The following is a 17,011-nucleotide window of genomic DNA, read 5'->3' as shown; positions in this document are numbered from 1 at the left end:
GCATTTTTAATGCAAACACCCAAAACTGGGGTACGTCCCAATTACTGGAGCTTTCTGATGGTGCTTTTGTTGTATCAGTTAACTAAGGAAACATCAATGAACTGAGCCCGGAGCAGCAAGAATCCACACCTGCCTCCCCCGCGGGCAAGGGTGGGCTCAGATGCAGCCCCAGGAAATCAAAAGGCAGCCTTTGTGCTGTGTGTTGGTTTGTGCTAAGGGAGCAGGACAGGGATGTGGGACAGACGGTGTCCTAATAAAATATTGTTAAGGACTTGGTTTTTTCTTAGAAATTATTTCTTCCTCCCTTAGGAAGCCTATAATTAGGGTTTGAGGGGGAAGAAAAAATAAGCTGTTTATTTAGAAGTAGCGGAATATTTCCAGTTCTCCACTGTACTTAAAAAAAAAAAAAAAAAAATATATATATATATATATAAATATATACACACACATATGCATGTGGCATGTCTGTGAATAGCTTTATAAAGCTCCTCAGGTAGAAGTAACAGATGAAACCTTTACCACCTAGAACTGGAGCATCTGTGTGTTAGTTTTCCCGTACTCTGCCTGCTGCTCCAAGTGAGTGTGATGAATCACGCAGTGTCTGCAGATCTCAGTATGGCTTAGGAGCCTGTCTCTCCAATGAAAAGACAGTTGGACTTTGTTATCCAAGTTTTCTGGGCTTTCTTGGTTTTTTATTAGTAATCACATGTTGAGAATTTCCTACTGTATTTTGTTACAAGCATTTCTTTGATAGACATTATGAATCTTACCTGAGTGAAATCTGTGTTCTAGGAAAAATGGCTGCTTGATCATTTTAAAAAGATGATAGACTTGATAATCAGCCAGAGACTGAGACCAGCCCAAGTCATGAGAGCTTGGCAAAACAGGCCAATTTTTCAGCAGAATGTAATGAGTGTTGAACAACATTGTTAGGATCAGTGCTGTGCTGTTAGAGATACAAAGTCTGATGCCAAGAAATGGTGCTTTTAGGCAGTGAAAGATGATGTACGCTGAATTTTAAGCACTTCTGCTGGCCTACTGGGAAGAAAAAAAAATTTAAAAGCTGCAATAAATCCCTGTTCAGCAGAACAAAACTCAGCTCTTAATACATAGGTTGCATTGTGTTTCTGACCAGGGTTTGGGTCTTTGGGGTATGTAAATTGTACTGTCAGCGTTTAGCTGTCCACGATTCTCATATATGTAAGGAAAAACCACTAAAACTCACTAACATGAGAAGTGTTTAGCTGTAGAGGGGGAAAGAAAAAAAGAAGCTCAAGGCACTACTAATATGTTCCTTCAGCTATTTGAACATGGGAATGGTGAATGCAGGACCATCTTAAGTATGAGAGTGTGAACAATCAGTTGTTTGGCTACCCCAAAAAACATTTCCCAACAGCAATAATTTATATTAACAGTTAGCTATTACAATCTTTAAAAGGTAGAAGTTGATCTGAACAGGTTAACCTCCATTTTAGAGATTGTTTTTGGTTTTTTTCCAATACTCAGTTGGATTAAGATCTGCTATGCTGATTTAGTCTCTGTCCAAATGTCCCCAAGACTAAGGGGATACTTTAAAAGGGAGGGTTTTGTATTGCTAATGTTAGTTACAACAGACACAGAGGCAAGGATTTGGTTTCTACTCCTACTGAGTGTCCAATCTAAGAAAGGAGGTAATGATAACCCACTTTTGCAGGATCTTCACAGGATTTGCTGCTGTTTGAGCAGCTCACTGGTGCCTGTGTGGGCACTGATTATTTCAAAGGCAGTTATCAGAAGGGTCAAGCATTAACAGCTTTCACACAGCCCTGCAGTTGAAGTGCATGTTTGGAAATTAATTTCTTAATGTGTCTGTCCTCCTACTATGCGATTGGTGTAATTACACAGGAAAAACTGGCATTTTCTATATGGAAAAGGATTGACCTGTTTAACAGCATTGGGATTATCAACTGTGAGGGTGAAGCAGAGGCTTGGAAGGATTTGATGGGGAAAGCCCCATTAATCATGGGTTTGTCAGGACTGCTAGAATATGATGGCTTCTGTTTCTCCACCAAAACTCAGATTGGGAACTGTGGAAATTCAGCCTCTAAACTGTGATTTGGTAGTCTTAATTTTCCCTTTTTTTTTTTTTTTTGGAAGTGTAAGGGTAGCATTACAAAAGGCACCCTCAGCATGGAAGCAGCAGTCTGAGACACAGGACAAGTTTGAGAAGGGCAGTGGCCTGCAGGGCATTAATTCTTCATTTGAGGAAAGATGGGTAAACTCTACAAAGCAGTATGGACCTTTGGCAGGCTCCTTCCGAGCTCTCAAATACGGGCGACATTTGATTGTTCTTTCAGTCTTCAAAGATCAGTGCAAACCTTTAATTTCTATAAATAATTTAATAAATACTTTTGTTTTACAATGATACAACAAATAACAAATTCATAGCAAATGAGTCACAAAGAATTTAGGATCAGTATACTTTAATAAGGTATCAGTGTCAAAATACATTTCCTTATCAAGTTAAGGTTCCCATACAGTTATAATATTGTCAATAAGAATTCAGCAATATAGATTATGAAATAATTATGATAAAAATATGATTAATATTAAGACATGGAATATTTTTTCAGAGTGTTTTAGTAAACTGTTAGGGTATAACATTTTTAATGCTGAAACTACACAAATAAGAAACAGAAGAGCAGTATTCAAGTGTCTTTAATCCTTGAAGCCTTAAGTCTGTGCCACTGCAAATTTGTCAAATCTGGATGGCCAATTTTCATCAGATTTTGATCCTTACAATAAATTTTTTCCACACAGTAATAACTTCACTTTAGGAGTAGATTATTTTTGGTAATAAACTCTTGAAAGGTTGCCTACAATAGGGAATATATTTTTTTTACATCATGTACCCATAACAAAAGGTCTTCAGCTTTTCTAGGTATGTGTGGTTAAGACTCGCTTAACACAGCGAACTCTGAAGTGCTCTACGAACCCAAGGCTCTCTCTATGCAAGTGTCAGTGCACGATAAAAAGCAATTTTATATACCAGGCTTCAGCAGACTCAGAAATCTCAAAAATATTTTTGTTCTAAGTTTCTGGGCCAGAGTTTTACCTTTAGTACTTTGCCACTGTTTCATTTTCTTCAGTGAATCTACAGTGATTTATACCAGTGGAGGAAACAAGATGATAGATCCCAACATAGATCCAAGTCTGTATTTTAAAGTCAGAACTGCTCATCTGCCTTGTAATATTTTCTGCTGTTTAGAGATGTTGTAACTTGAACTTTCAAAACCCTTTGAAAGAATTCAAAGCCCTATTTTTCAAGTACGTGTATGACAATTAATGATAGTTGGAAAGGAGCTCTGAAAATGTCTGGCTGCCTTTTAATGACTTTTTAGCTACTGATTAATGCAAGGCAAGTAAAAATGAGAGACCTCCCTGCTGGCTATTCATCTCACTATGCAATCCCTAATTCTTTTTGTCTAATTATAACTGAGTTAGCCTAATACACTGGGAAATACTACTTTAAGATTTGTTGATTCAATATTGCAATTATATTGCTAGCTAGCATACAAAATGAAAAAGGGTAACATTAATCAGAGGTGTTAGTACTGGCCACTGCTCCGATTCCTGAAATATCAGCAACATCATAACAAATACTGCAAGTTTCTAGCAGAAACAGCTCTTAAAGTAGTTGTGTCATAGATACAGCAAAAGTACCAAGAGATGATTAACAACTGACCCAGAGAGAAATAATAATTAAAAAAAAAAATCTGTTTTGTGTAAAAAATAAAGGCAACAACAAAGAACAAAATACGAAACCTCAACACAAACAAAACCACAGGTCTAAATCCTCCACTGGGGCAAATCTGTAGGACTCCCTTGGCTGTAGAGCTAAGCCAGGTTAAGGCAGCTGAGAATGTGGCTTGCTTCTGAGAAAAAAAGCTTAAAACGTGCAACTTTCACAGATACCCACAAACATTGCATTTCACCATTCACATTTCTTTCAACAAAGTGTATAAAAATGAAGGATAGGGATGGGAGGCAGAAGGCTGGGATTTTTCCTTAGTATGCTTTTCCAAAAGTTATTAAAGTTACAATAAAATAAATGCTGGAAAACAGAAAGACTCAAAGGATTTTAATTTGGCAGATCAACAAAAAACTGTGGTTGGAGATCAAATTTGTTTCGTTCATCTTTGGCAATAAAAATATATCTTTGCAGTACTGCAGCCAAAGTATCACATGATGAGGCATTTATACCACAGCTTTTTAATAGCATGAAATTTGAAAAAAAAAATTCAGAATATAAATTACAGGTAATGAGATAAGGGGAGGGTAATCAAACTCTCTAAACACCACTTTAATTGCAATAGAGAAAATACAGTAGATGTATTTCTTTAATATGAATAATAAAGTGAGTAACTTCAAAAGGCCACTATTTGGTAATGTGGACAGGTTCAATATCTAAGTAAAATCCTGTAAAAGTGTACTGGTATTAGAAATTGTCTACTTGCAAAAATATTTAAAAACGGAAGCTGTTTTGAACAGTATAGGCCATGGAATATTGCGGGATCGCTCAGGTCGCCTGGTCCAGTGCTCGGAGCAGTTCGCTGCCCTGCAGCAGCATCGAGCTGCCCAACACAGGCACGTTCACCTCACAGTCGTATCTTGTCAGCTCAGGCAACAAGTAGGGTTCAAAGGAGGGCCCCAGCAGGCGACTCGTCATACCTGGAACACAGCAGTGAAGCAAGTTATGGTGCTGAGACCACAAAGGGCACTTTTTTCCTCTCACCTCTTCTGTTTACACCAGTTTCATTCTGGTTTTATGTCAATAAAACCACCAGTAGTTCCAGGTGTCAGAGCAAACCTGTGCTCTGCCCTGCCTTAAACTGCTGCAAGGGTGTCACACAAACAAGTGCAATTTTTCACCTCCACCCCAAATTCTGATTGCTCTGAGAAAAAACTGTATTGGTGCAGACGAGGAAAGCTGTAGTAAAAGACATGGTTTCTGAATTGACACCCATCCCCTCGTGTATTAAAAAGAACAAATATACATCCCCTTTAATTACTTATTTCAACATTTAAAAGGCACATGTTAAGACTAAGCTACAAACTTAGTATCAATGTTTCAGCAAAGTTGTTTAGTACAATGCAATAATCAATTCCGCCACAAGACGAGTATGGCTGGAGGATGACAGGACCTCCAAGGTGAAAAGGTGTTAAGTTTAATTGACATGAAGCATAAAAATACTTTTTCTCATATACTACAAATGTAAACATTACAGTTTCACACTAAACCACACAACTAATTTTTTGTGCTATATTTGGATCTTACTTTATCATCCTCCTCCATATTTTTTGTGTGGTTTTTTTTTTCACTGAATCAGTATTGGAACAAAATACCAACATTTTCCAATTTCTGTGTTTGACAGCTCTTACCTGATGCTTTATGAGCTGGCTGGACACTGTAGTCCTGACAATGGGAGCTGTAAAACAGAGGGGGAAACGCTCCTGCTTTCAAATTCTCACCCAGACTTTCACAGGTGGGTTGATGCTGCTGCTGTTGCTGCAGTTGATTCATTGGTTGGCTCAGACCTCTCGAGTTACAGAAAAATTCATCTGTTATTTACATAGTAGGGAAAAAAAGAAAGTTAAATGAAGCCATTGTAATAATTATAGTAGATTATACTGATCCAAAGCAAAGTGAACCTCGGTGTGGTGGTGTCACAGCATAGGCAAATCTGCATCTTATCACAAAGGAAGTCTAGAAACAGCCCCAGCTCTAGCAGTAGTATTGCAGTCAAGATATGCTTGTGTAAGGAAGCACAGTGTTGCAGAGAAGGAGTATCTGTTCTAGCTCTGAGATATTCACACCTTGGAACAGCAGGAGGTAAACACAGCTCCGTTAAGCTGATTTCTGTTCCCTCCAAAGCAAGTGTGTGAACGTACATGAAACCAGCTAACTGGTATTTATCAAATGTACCTTTAAATTGTTCACCTCTTAGTGATACAACTTGATCTTTAATTTTAGCTTAGTGTAATATTTACACAGCTTATTTACCTTTCCTTTTGAAAGAACTTTTTCCCTATTCAACTTGTCTTAAAACGGTGTTTCAATATGTAACATTGCAAAACCACTTTCTTTTGTCTTACCAGTAAGAACACTTGTGCTGAGAGACTTCTTTTCTGTAACCAAGGAACAGTTTTCCCCCTTGAGAAATTTCATTCTCTTCCACATTAAGTGAGATGGGTTAATGACAGATGGATCTCCCTAGAATGAGAAGGGAAGCAAAACAAACAATTACACTGATGACCGTGATGAGTCCAAAGTTGTTAAGGGGATGCATTTCTTATGATTACCCCACTCAGTTGTTGCAAAGCTTGTTCTTCATAATCCAGCTGTCGCTTCAGTTTCAAACTGTTGGACAGAGCAAGTCTTGCTGGGTTTACATCTATGCCTCGTTGTCCAAAAGCATCCAGGGGCCTGTGGAGAAGAGATCCTTGTGAGTGCACAGGGAGGCAGATCGAAATCATCTTGTTCATATATACAGATTCTTCTTTCATTTAAAGACATTTAAGGTGTCTGAGATTTGCCAGTGGATGGATCTCAAACATCAAATGTTTGTATTTCCTTTTATTAGTCATCCCACCATCTTTAGAAACTTTTGACGTTTGGGATCAAAGACTTAGGAAAGTTTAGCATAAACAGCCCCTAGGGATCTCCAGGCAGACAGAAAAATGCTGTGGAAAAGAAAGTCATATAATTCTTAAGAGTTAGATTTGAGAGCCGTGCATGTCTCCTTGCTTTACGCACTAAGTATGAACACAGTTCATACTTTACACATTAAGTATGAACAAGCTGCTAACTGGGGACAAACCCTTTCTTTCCAGATGCTCATTCAGACACTGGTATTTCTGCCAACAAGAAATCCCAGGAAGCAAACTGCACAGCTTCACGTTTTAAAATGACCATTGCTATTTTATGTACTTCCTGAACACGTCAGTGTGACCAACGCTGAAAACACAAGAGCTAGAGAGAAACTTCTAGTATGGGGCAACTTCTAGGACTACACCCTCTGATCTACATCTCATCACATACTGTTCACATGTGTAAGAAAGCAAACAAAAAGGTTGTAGAAAAAGAGCCTGCAATTTAAGTCTTGGCTACAGTATGTACATATGCCAGCAATAATGTACTTTCATTCCTCCCTCTTCCCCATTTTCTGTTGTGCAGAAAATAAAGGCAAGGTAAGAAAGTATGTGTGTGTCCCTGCTACTGCTGGACCAGTAAGTCTTTTTGGTACTGTTCTTAAATTTCATAAAGCTTTGCAAAATTACTGGTGTAATTTTAACTGGACCAGCAGGAAATTCATTTGCGTATCCTTACAGGCAATGCAAAATTAGCCCACTTCTGCTTCCTCCAGACTCACTGCCACTGGGAGAGCACCACAATAATTTCCCCAGAGCTGCAGTCTGATGCCTATCACAACTCATTGTTTCAGCTGAATTGAGAAAAATTTATTTTCAAGATTACGACCCTTCTCATTTCCCAAAATATTTTCTGGATAAATATACACAGTTATACCACAGAAACACGCACCTTTTTTTATATATGGGCACCCTCTGGGAAGTTATTGGTGGCCCCGAGGGGGAACTTGATAGGGATCCTGAGTATTTATCCATGAGTCTCCATTTTGCAGGAACATATTCTAATGGGGGATCAGGTGGCCACTGGATGTTTGGTCTTCCTCCCATCGAAGACAGGGGAGTGCTGGCTTGGTCATGGTGTGGTGGCAGTGATGACCTACTCATATTGTTGAAGAACACCGATGATAGGGACCCATGACCAGAGTTCATTTTTTCATTTGATAGCTGTGGGCAATATTTCTCTGGGAGGAACTGATTCTGTGAAGTAGGAGTGAGGGGTTGGAAGATGGTACTCATGCTACTTAGACTCTGCTGGGTATTTTGTGCACTTTCAGAGAGAGGATGTTCTTCTTGGCAGATGGGGCTGAGCTGGAAATCTTCTCCATCCATAGGAATGTAAGGAGCCAAGGTTTCAAGGTCCAGTTCACTAAAGTCAGTCTGTGCAAAGATAAAGGAAGTTCATAAAGAAACTGTAAGTTAGTAACAGTTGTGGCAGTTAGTGTGATATGGAATACTAACAGATGCAAAGATGAAAAATCACTGTATGCCAAATTTACCTAATGAAACTGGCCAACTCCTGTTTAAAGATGTCTTAGTTCTATGCTAGCATACATGCTCATATCATCAGCAGCAAAATTAAGACAACAAACCAAAGGAAAAAACCTCCCAGAGGAGCAGTATTTGGTAAAGCAGCTTGCATGCAGCCTCCAGCATCACTGTGATCTGAAGTAGATATTGTTTCACTAAGCTTTGAATAACTTGTCTGCCAAGACTCTGCAACATGTGGCACATAGTTCAACCTCAGGCTTTTTCATGTTGAAATAGAAAATACAGCTTTCTCATAAACCAGCTACATAAAAAAAAGGTGTCTGAAAATGCAAAAGTTGAAAAAATTTAGCCAGAAGGATACTATCACACTTAAACCTGTATTCTTTTTTCCCTTGGAGGACTAGTCATACCCACATTCACTTCTCTTGGCATTTGACCAGAGCTGAACAGAGGGGATAATCAGTGTTGGCCTCCCAGTCAGCTCGTAACACCTCTGCAGCACTTTTCTAACACTGGTTTTTCCCACCAAAGCAGCTGATGTGGTGGGACACACCTGAACAAGCAGATGCTGAATCTGACAATACTGAAGTTTGCACATGTCAAGTCTTGCACCGAGTTTCATCCTGATCCACACTTTTCTCCTATCTGTCCACTCTTTCTCTTGCTTTCGTTTCTATGTCCAGCCTTAGCCAAAATTTCTTCAGAACGTGGATTACAACCTACCTAAGCCTGCACAGTGTGTTGGCAAATTTGGACCCCAGCACCCCAAACTTTCTGTAGGATTAATAGATGAAGATGAGTGTGAGGTCTGCGCTACCAATCAGTGATGCCTGTTCCTTTCTCTTAACTATAAAGTATAAGCTCTTCACAAAGGCATTTCAATTAAGTATCTGAAGTTACATAAGCTGAATCAAGCCCAGACCTTTTACTCACTAGCTCACTTGCTGCAATGTTGCAATAGTGGGTTTATTTATTTACAGGGGAAATTTCTACACTTACACCATGATTAGAATGCGGGAGATGGAGACTGTATGTTACTGTTGCGCACATAATATTCAAGTCTCTCTGAAAACCTCCAAGAGGCAAAACAGGAAGAATATATCTTAAATGAGTTTTCATTTTGTAGTTAAAGGAGATATATGCTATGGGGGGCATTCCTCTCTCATTTGGTTGTTTTGCAAGAATTAGTTTATTTATATTTTGTTCTAGAAACGATGTTTACTCATTAGTCATTCGCCTGGATTTAAAAACAAATTGCTGCTGCTTATATTCCTTATCCAATCTACAGAAGGCTCCAAATTTTGAAAGCTCTCTGGTGATCCTTTCTTAGCAATGCCACCACAGCAACACTCTAAACCTCCTGCTTCAGAAAGTAAGGGACAGAGATTAACATGGCAGCTTTTGGAAATGCACTGTTTTTTTAATGTGCATCCAAGATTTGGTGTACATGATTTGGTTTACATGCTGTATCCCAATATCTGCACACAAAACATGCAGCTATACTGTCTACCAGCAGGGGACTGATCTTGGTGGCTTTTGGAAGACAAAGTTCATTACCTGGGAGGTGCACTGACTTTTTGATTCTGTGTCCATGGCAAAAAGTTTTTCAATCACCTCGATCTTAAGATCTTCATTCACAGAACTGTAATAATCTCCTGGGCTGCTGGGCTGCATGGAAATAACAATTTGTTATAGGCAGGAAGACAACCACAGTACTGCCTCAGCATCATGACATTTATACCACACTGTTACTCAGTAACAGATCTTTCCTACAAAAAGCGAATGGCCAGACTGTATATTTAGTGTCCTCAGAACCCCAAACTGTCCATTTCTATCATCAGCTTTTTTCTGACACAAGATTGTCAATACAAAACATAGGCACCCATTACAGGAACCTATTTGTGCTCTTATTTTAAATGTTTTTTGGCAACTTAGACCAGGAGCAAGAAATGTACACCATTAAATACTACTGTCAAGAAAGAAGGTACTTAGCAATACTTCCATGCTTTTCTTACGACTGGATGCCCTCTGGTAAGAGTGGCTCTAGTTCTTGGGGGCAGTGCCACTAAAGCATGTTCATTCCTTCAGTGGGAAATTCCAAGGAGCTGCTCTCAAAAGTCTGACTTGGCTAAGCTTCTATTTAACAGAAAGAGGATGGGTCTGGGGCAATGCTCCCAGCAGCCACACCATTTTACACTGGCTTTTTATATAAGGCTAACTACATGAAAGGTGGTAGCATGTTCTCCTACTGGTTGTTTTATATGTTACAGTAATTACTGAGGGACAGCTGGGCAACAACGAGAACTGCAGTGTGAAGCCAGGATATCGTTCCCATTTGATAGTTTTGCTATTGATTCTTAAGGCATGATGCAATATAGGAAGGATAGAGATATGCTGGGCCTTGCTAATAAGGAGTGAGACAGGACTGCTAACACAAAAATGTCTACATGTATTGATGGGATTTGCATCCAAAACATAACATGCTTTTAATGTTTTTCAAGCTCTTCTTACCGTGGAACAGCTACTGTTGCTGCTTGCACTTGGAGTACTGCTGCCAGGTGCAATCTGCGGCATTGTAAAGGATGGTATTGTCAGTGTTTCACCTTGAGCAGGGTGGCTTTTCACTTCCACTGGCCATGCTTTGTTTGGTGTCAAAATAGCATTGGTGAAGGCAGGGGCTTCCTCAAACTTCTGTGTTCCTGGATGGAGTTTTAACAATATTAATAAATACTTTTAGCTGGTGCAGTGTTATGATATAACTGCAGCTATTCATTAAGAGTAAACACTGCTCCTAGTTGCCATGACAATAAGTTGGCATAGACTTAATGCATGTTATTTAGTCAGCAAGAAAGCCTGATTCTGCTCTCATTCACAGAAATTTTCCACTGGTGTGAGCATGTGGGCTCTTTTAGCCATTACTCCCAATTTGTACACACAGCAAACAGACCTTGTCTATTAAGTTTCTAAATGTAGGCTCACACGTGGTTCTTTGTTGCACAAAAATAATTTATACAAATACTAACCAAAATCCAGGGAAATAATGGCATCACCAGGTGTTGGTGCCAGCTGAGCAAGTTCCTCTGGTTCTTCCTTTAGCTTAGTAAACAAGAAGTCACTCTTCTCTGTCGCAGGGATGCCGCTGTCATAGGCAGTCTTCATTGTCAGCAGGTGAGGCTTGAAGAGTGATTCTGTTTGGTCCATGGAGAACACAACATCGTTCTTCTCAATTTCACTAAGAAGAAAATAGGTTTTAGGCATTTTGTACTGTAAAGATGAAAGATGTGGCTAAAGTAGGCAGTACAAACTTTCTGAGGCTGGGGCTATAGGAGCATTTTGGCCTCTCGGTTGCACGCCAGGCTCTCGACAGGCGAGGCACAGTTCCAGCGTTGCTGAGCCACCACCATCTCAGATGACGCAGAGAGTGTGGTCAGGACTTCTGTGGGAATACTCGGGGCTTTGTTGCTCTGCTTTTTAAAGGGATGTAGTCGAGGCTGTAATGACTATTACTCAAATAAGTATTTCCTATTTTGGCCCCAACTAGGACCAAAAAAACTTGAGTTTTGCCAAATGAAGGCAAAACTTCTGATTGGTCCTGATTTTTGAGGCTGTAAACAGCTTCTCCTAGCAACATGAGATACAATTACTACTTAGTTTTATCTTTTGGTCACAGCATTAGAAAAACAAAACACATTAGCAGTTGTGTTCCACAATAAAATCTTCGGTGCAGACCTTATACTGTGTTGCATGAGCACAGCTGCCGCTCTACAGAGGAGAAAGGCTGTGGTGTATTTCAACAGCGCATATGTGAACAGGCATGCCACATTCTTCATTGATGTCTAACATCAGTAAACAAGACTGAACAAACATGACTAAACTGATTTCAGAACAACAACGCTGAATAAAGAGACCCTTGAGAAGCTCCTCCAAATGCTGCGTTTCTCCGGCACACGAATGCACACGTGTTGTGCTGCGTGCCCTGAACCCACCTCAGCACGTAGTTGACGCAGACGATGCACTGGGGCTGTAGGTTTCGGGTGTTGTAAATCACAGTTCCTTGGGTCTCCAGCCATACGTACCCCCCGTGCTTGGCAAGCATACGGTACTGGCCCGTCACTACTTGACCTTTTGTACACACTGAGAAAAGGGGGCAGAGATATAAATAATGCAGCAGGACAGGAACACACAACATGTAACACTTGTTTTAAATACACCCACTTCTGAGTTTTCATTATGCAGAAGTGCACTAAGGCATTTGTTAACAAGGATGTGCTTAACTCGGGGGAAATTCAGCCATTTTAAACATGGAAGGGGTTGTTCATTTGAGGCTTCTACTCAAGACTGAAAATTTGAGTTCCAGCATTTGAGTTCTTGACAAGGTCTGAATCTTCAGATCAGAATGTGGAATTTTAAAAATTTAATATAATATCCCAACTGCTCCCAAAATAATGCCTGCTGACTGCATGTTTCTTGAGTCCCTGTTGTACTGTACACATGTCTCAGTTTGGGCTTCGAAACTGATCTGTAGAAAAGTGAATTTATTGAGGAAACTACTTTGGTTTTTAGGAATTATTAGGAAATAAAAAAATTAGGAATAGTTTCCTTATTTATAAGAATCAGATGATTCTTATATTATCAGATATATATTATCAGATAATATAAGATATCAGATGAATATAGCTATATTCACTAAGAATTTTTAAAAAATTAAGATCTTGTGGTAGTAATATCACTCTTAGAAAAGTATAAAAATTAAGAATAGTAAACAGGACTGCTTTGTCTAGACAAAAAAAAGCTGAACTACTGTATTTCTCCCTCTGGTTGAACTGTGTTGTTCCTGTGCAAGAGCTTGGAATTAGCAGCCTAGAAGAGACCAAGATTCATGTGACGAAATCAAATAATGTTTATTTAACTCTGTTTTTTGAACTGTCCTGTATTTTTCAAGCAATAAATTGACAATAGTACAACTTGGGTTTAAAGCTTCTACATGTTTGAAGGGTGAAATGTGTAGCCCTGCTATCTCCCAATATTTTGCAGTATTTGCAGAGAATGAGTTTTCAGTGGGGAGCTTTGGACTTCTGAGATGTAAAGTTTTATGATGTCCTGTCTGTTATAATTCAGAGTTGTCAGTGAAGGAAAAATAATGTTGATCAATGGCAATAAAATTAGGGCTGCAGTAGACAAGCAATACTCACACTAATAAGAGCTTGTACTTGTAAGCAGACATAGTCACACTGAGTAGAAGCAGAAATGGGAACTGGCTGAACTTAAACCTGACCACACATTGGCAACCTTTCCTTTTAAACAGCTTTTACATCCAAAAGAAGTATGCCATCAAACTAATGCCCTAGAAATAATGCAATTTGACTCAGGAGAACTGGGAAATTGATTCTGTGGTCTTTTTACAGAAAAATTCCTTGTGAACGTGGCCATTAACAGAAGATATTTATTGTCAGCCTCTCCTACATCGCCACCATACAAATGTACAAATCCAGGCCTGTAAAATACAACAACTGTTTTGCAGATAATTGTTGCTGTGTTTATCCTTCTATTTCTGAAGTTTGTTTGTTTTCTTCCTAGGAGTATTTAATCATCCTTCATTTAATTTATTTAGACAAAGTAGAACATTACTTTTATTGATTAAATACTTCTGGTGGAACAAAATCAAAAGGCTTTCATTTCAAAGTGTTTTAGTGACTGGACTGTTCTGCTCTGATTGTGAAACATAATTACACTGCTTCCTAATCATCAGTTCATCAATAAGAGTCACAGTGTAGGCGCCTGTTACATTACAAAGAAGCTTTTTACTGCTTTAATCTTTTTTATTATTATTATTCAAAGCATGTCATGTTCTGATATAATAAAGTACAGCAGAATCCCTCCATGGGGTAATCTCATAAATTACTAATACACTTGTAACTGCTGACTTTGTTATCAATGCTACATTTAAGGTCCTGCCTTCCAAGTGAACTTCTCACTTCTCTCTTTATTTTTTTAAACTTTCTATAAAGTATACATTACCTGTATCTGTGCAGAACTAGTACATGTCAATGAAATAGGCTCCAATTATATTCCTTATATAGAGAGGGGGAAGGCAGGGATGAATTTAATAGAACACAAAACCATGATTCCCTTGCAAGGTTTGCTGAACTTCTGCTATGTACTACCAAGTGGCAGGTCCCAGGTGGTGACAGTCAGCTCCCCACTGAAGTCAGGAGCTAAATTCCCACTGGCTTTAATGGCAACAAGACCAGCTCTTAGTGGAAATGATTATAGATTCTTAATTGCTGAATCAGAAAATACAGTTCTACAGTCAATCTGTTGTGTAGATTTATGTAACAAGACAGAAATTTGCATCTTGCTTGTGTGACATAAAACCCGGGGTATGTGAAACACTGCCAAGCACCACGCTCATCTTCCACGCGATAGTGACTAATTAAGGCTTCCGTGCTCGCTCTGCAGTTGTACTTCCAGCCATGAACACAGGCACTATTGTGGCTTGCTTGAGCATGGGGCTATTTCACCTCAAGAAAAAAACCCCAACCCTGCAGTACAGTAAAGCTGCAAGAAGCATGATTTATCACTAAATTAGAAGGAAGGGAAGGAGTTCTGCTTTGTGCAAAATATTAATCTGAGGTTTTTCTTTTCCAACTTTGGTCTCCTTCCTCTATTTCCCATACATCTTTACAACACTAACTGGTGGGCACTCAGAATTGATGACTGCATTACTGTAAGGAGATATACTCTATACGTAGCATATTTCTAATAAAATATATTGTTTAATAAATGCAAGTGGGCTGAACATGAATTTTGAGGTGGACTGAGGATGTGGCCAGGGAAAATGAGTAAGTTCTGTATAGCCACATGCTTGGAGGAGCAAGTAAGGTCTGTATAAGCTCTCTACCTGCTTGGTTACCCTGTGCATTACACAGCACCTCAATGGCACACAATGGAATCCAGGCATTTCCTGTTTGAAGGGTTTATGTGTGTTTTGTCAAGTTGCAGCTGGCTGTCACTTTGTCTTTGTGGTTGTTCTCCGACTTGGTAAGAAGCCTGATGGTCCCAGAAGACACAGGTACTATTTATCTTAGAAAAACTAAAGGGGTCAAATTTGCTGGTGATTTAAACTGATGGTTCTGTTGTGGGCAACCACATTTATCACAGCAATAGACTTTGGTCCTGTGCTTCGAACAGTAAAAAGATGATCTGTGCTGATCCTGCGCTATCATAAATCCTATGGAACAGTTTGATCCTAAACATTTATAACCTGTGCAGTGCCTTGAGGACTTTTGCTGGTGCAACACCACCCCTCTAAGACTTACTCTTGCCCTCACTCTGCTTCTTGATCAGACCTTGTACACTGCAGCAAGTTTGTAGGACATGGCCCTTTTCAGTGGGCACAAATGGCATCTAGACACACACCCTGCACTTTGTGAGGTTAATTGAATTGCTGGAGTGAGGAGAAACATCTCTTAGTGCCTGGTCATGGTGAGTACTAGAAACTCTCCAGAAATCTTTACATGGACAAGTAACTCAGTGCTCCCATTTCATTAACTAGATAGGGATAACCAACAAGGGCTTGCTCACTTTCCCTTTCCTGTTACCAAATGGATTGCCAGCTCCCATTTTATTCCCTCCCTGGTGGTGTCCCATTCTTAGAAATCCAACTCAATGATTCCAAAGTACCAGTGCAGCACACCCCCTGATTTCTCAGGATGACTTTTAATAACCCAGCATAGGATATGAACATCCTATCTATAAATACCACTTACTCATTTTTATTGGCAAAACCACTAAAATATTACCTAAGAAACAATTTTAAAAATTACATTCCCAGATAACTCTCACTAAGTATTGGCTGATCTATTTTTTTCTTTTAAGCAGCTTTGGAAACAGGATGATTCATATCAACACTGTTTTACAGCATACAACTTTCAACACTGCCAAACATTTTTTTCAAGAAACATTTCAACTTAAAACTGTCCTGAATCTTTGCCATTGGAGCTAACCCCTTTAAGGTCAGACAGCTATTCTTTGCTGCAACTTTTCTCTGGGAAGTACAGAAATATTTTCTGTAAGTCTATTTGGCAGGCAATTCCCCACAGATGTGACCTAAGTAATGGGCTTTTTCCTGAGGACAGAGACCTTCATCACAGCAACTACAAGGCATGTGGGGTTTTTCTTTTTGATCTTCTAGGTTCCAGTCTAGCTGTTTTGCTTTGTTTCTATAAAAAAGCATCTGCAGAGGTTTTAGTGATGTGTTGCTGAGAACTCTCCAATAAACTGGTTCGGGGGCCATAACAGCCAAGGGTGGGAGATGTCATTTGTACATTAGTGTACCACCTTGTCTCCAGCCAAAGCACCAACTCTTAAGGACAGAGACTAAAGATTTAAATCCAATTATTTTAAGACACCTGATGTGAGAGAGATGGAAATTGTAACTATGTGGCCTGCTGAAGAGAGGGATCTTGGATCTGATCTCTGCTCCCAGAATAATTCAGGTACTTTACTTTAAGAACAGCTAAAACAGTTTTAGCTATGGGAGCAGTTCCCATAGGCATAACAATAACAAGAAGCAGCTGTTCCTGGCAGTAAGTATTATTTATATAAAGAATATCCCTTTTAGAAAATCTCCTTGCACATCTACTTTGGATGGGGAAGATAGTTGTTATTTGGTAGCAAAAGAAAGACATTTGAAAGAACACTGCAATAAGCTCTTCCTATTTCCCTTTAGCTCTACCTGCTGAGCCCAACAGCACATGAGAAAGATAAACACAGAATGGCTTGGGATCTTTAAGGGACCTTACAGACTGTCTAGTTGCAGCCCCTGCCATGG

At 39.4% G+C, this 17,011-nt stretch overlaps 2 protein-coding genes across 4 annotated transcripts in view; one reads left to right on the top strand and one right to left on the bottom strand.

Moving 5' to 3' along the window:
* LOC138107046 (uncharacterized) overlaps positions 1 to 5,500 on the top strand; it is an 80,081-nt gene extending 74,581 nt beyond the window's left edge. The window contains exon 5 of the mRNA XM_069008380.1: positions 5,415 to 5,500. The gene's annotated coding sequence lies outside the window, so the exon portion shown is untranslated. The remainder of the gene's footprint in view (positions 1 to 5,414) is intronic.
* The window catches only part of EPAS1 (endothelial PAS domain protein 1), a 78,596-nt gene continuing 64,030 nt past the window's right edge, over positions 2,446 to 17,011 (bottom strand). For all 3 annotated transcript variants that reach the window (XM_069009767.1, XM_069009770.1, XM_069009768.1), the window contains 9 exons: positions 12,165 to 12,312; positions 11,202 to 11,410; positions 10,690 to 10,877; positions 9,736 to 9,846; positions 7,583 to 8,067; positions 6,343 to 6,466; positions 6,136 to 6,253; positions 5,422 to 5,601; positions 2,446 to 4,710 (listed from right to left, as the gene is read on the bottom strand). In XM_069009767.1, coding sequence (XP_068865868.1) covers positions 4,559 to 4,710; positions 5,422 to 5,601; positions 6,136 to 6,253; positions 6,343 to 6,466; positions 7,583 to 8,067; positions 9,736 to 9,846; positions 10,690 to 10,877; positions 11,202 to 11,410; positions 12,165 to 12,312 — 1,715 coding nt within the window. In that variant the 3' untranslated portion in view covers positions 2,446 to 4,558. The remainder of the gene's footprint in view (positions 4,711 to 5,421; positions 5,602 to 6,135; positions 6,254 to 6,342; positions 6,467 to 7,582; positions 8,068 to 9,735; positions 9,847 to 10,689; positions 10,878 to 11,201; positions 11,411 to 12,164; positions 12,313 to 17,011) is intronic.

The sequence above is a fragment of the Aphelocoma coerulescens genome, chromosome 3 (assembly GCF_041296385.1).
Source record: "Aphelocoma coerulescens isolate FSJ_1873_10779 chromosome 3, UR_Acoe_1.0, whole genome shotgun sequence".
Classification (NCBI taxonomy): domain Eukaryota; kingdom Metazoa; phylum Chordata; class Aves; order Passeriformes; family Corvidae; genus Aphelocoma; species Aphelocoma coerulescens.
This window is presented reverse-complemented; position numbering and strand designations above follow the sequence as displayed.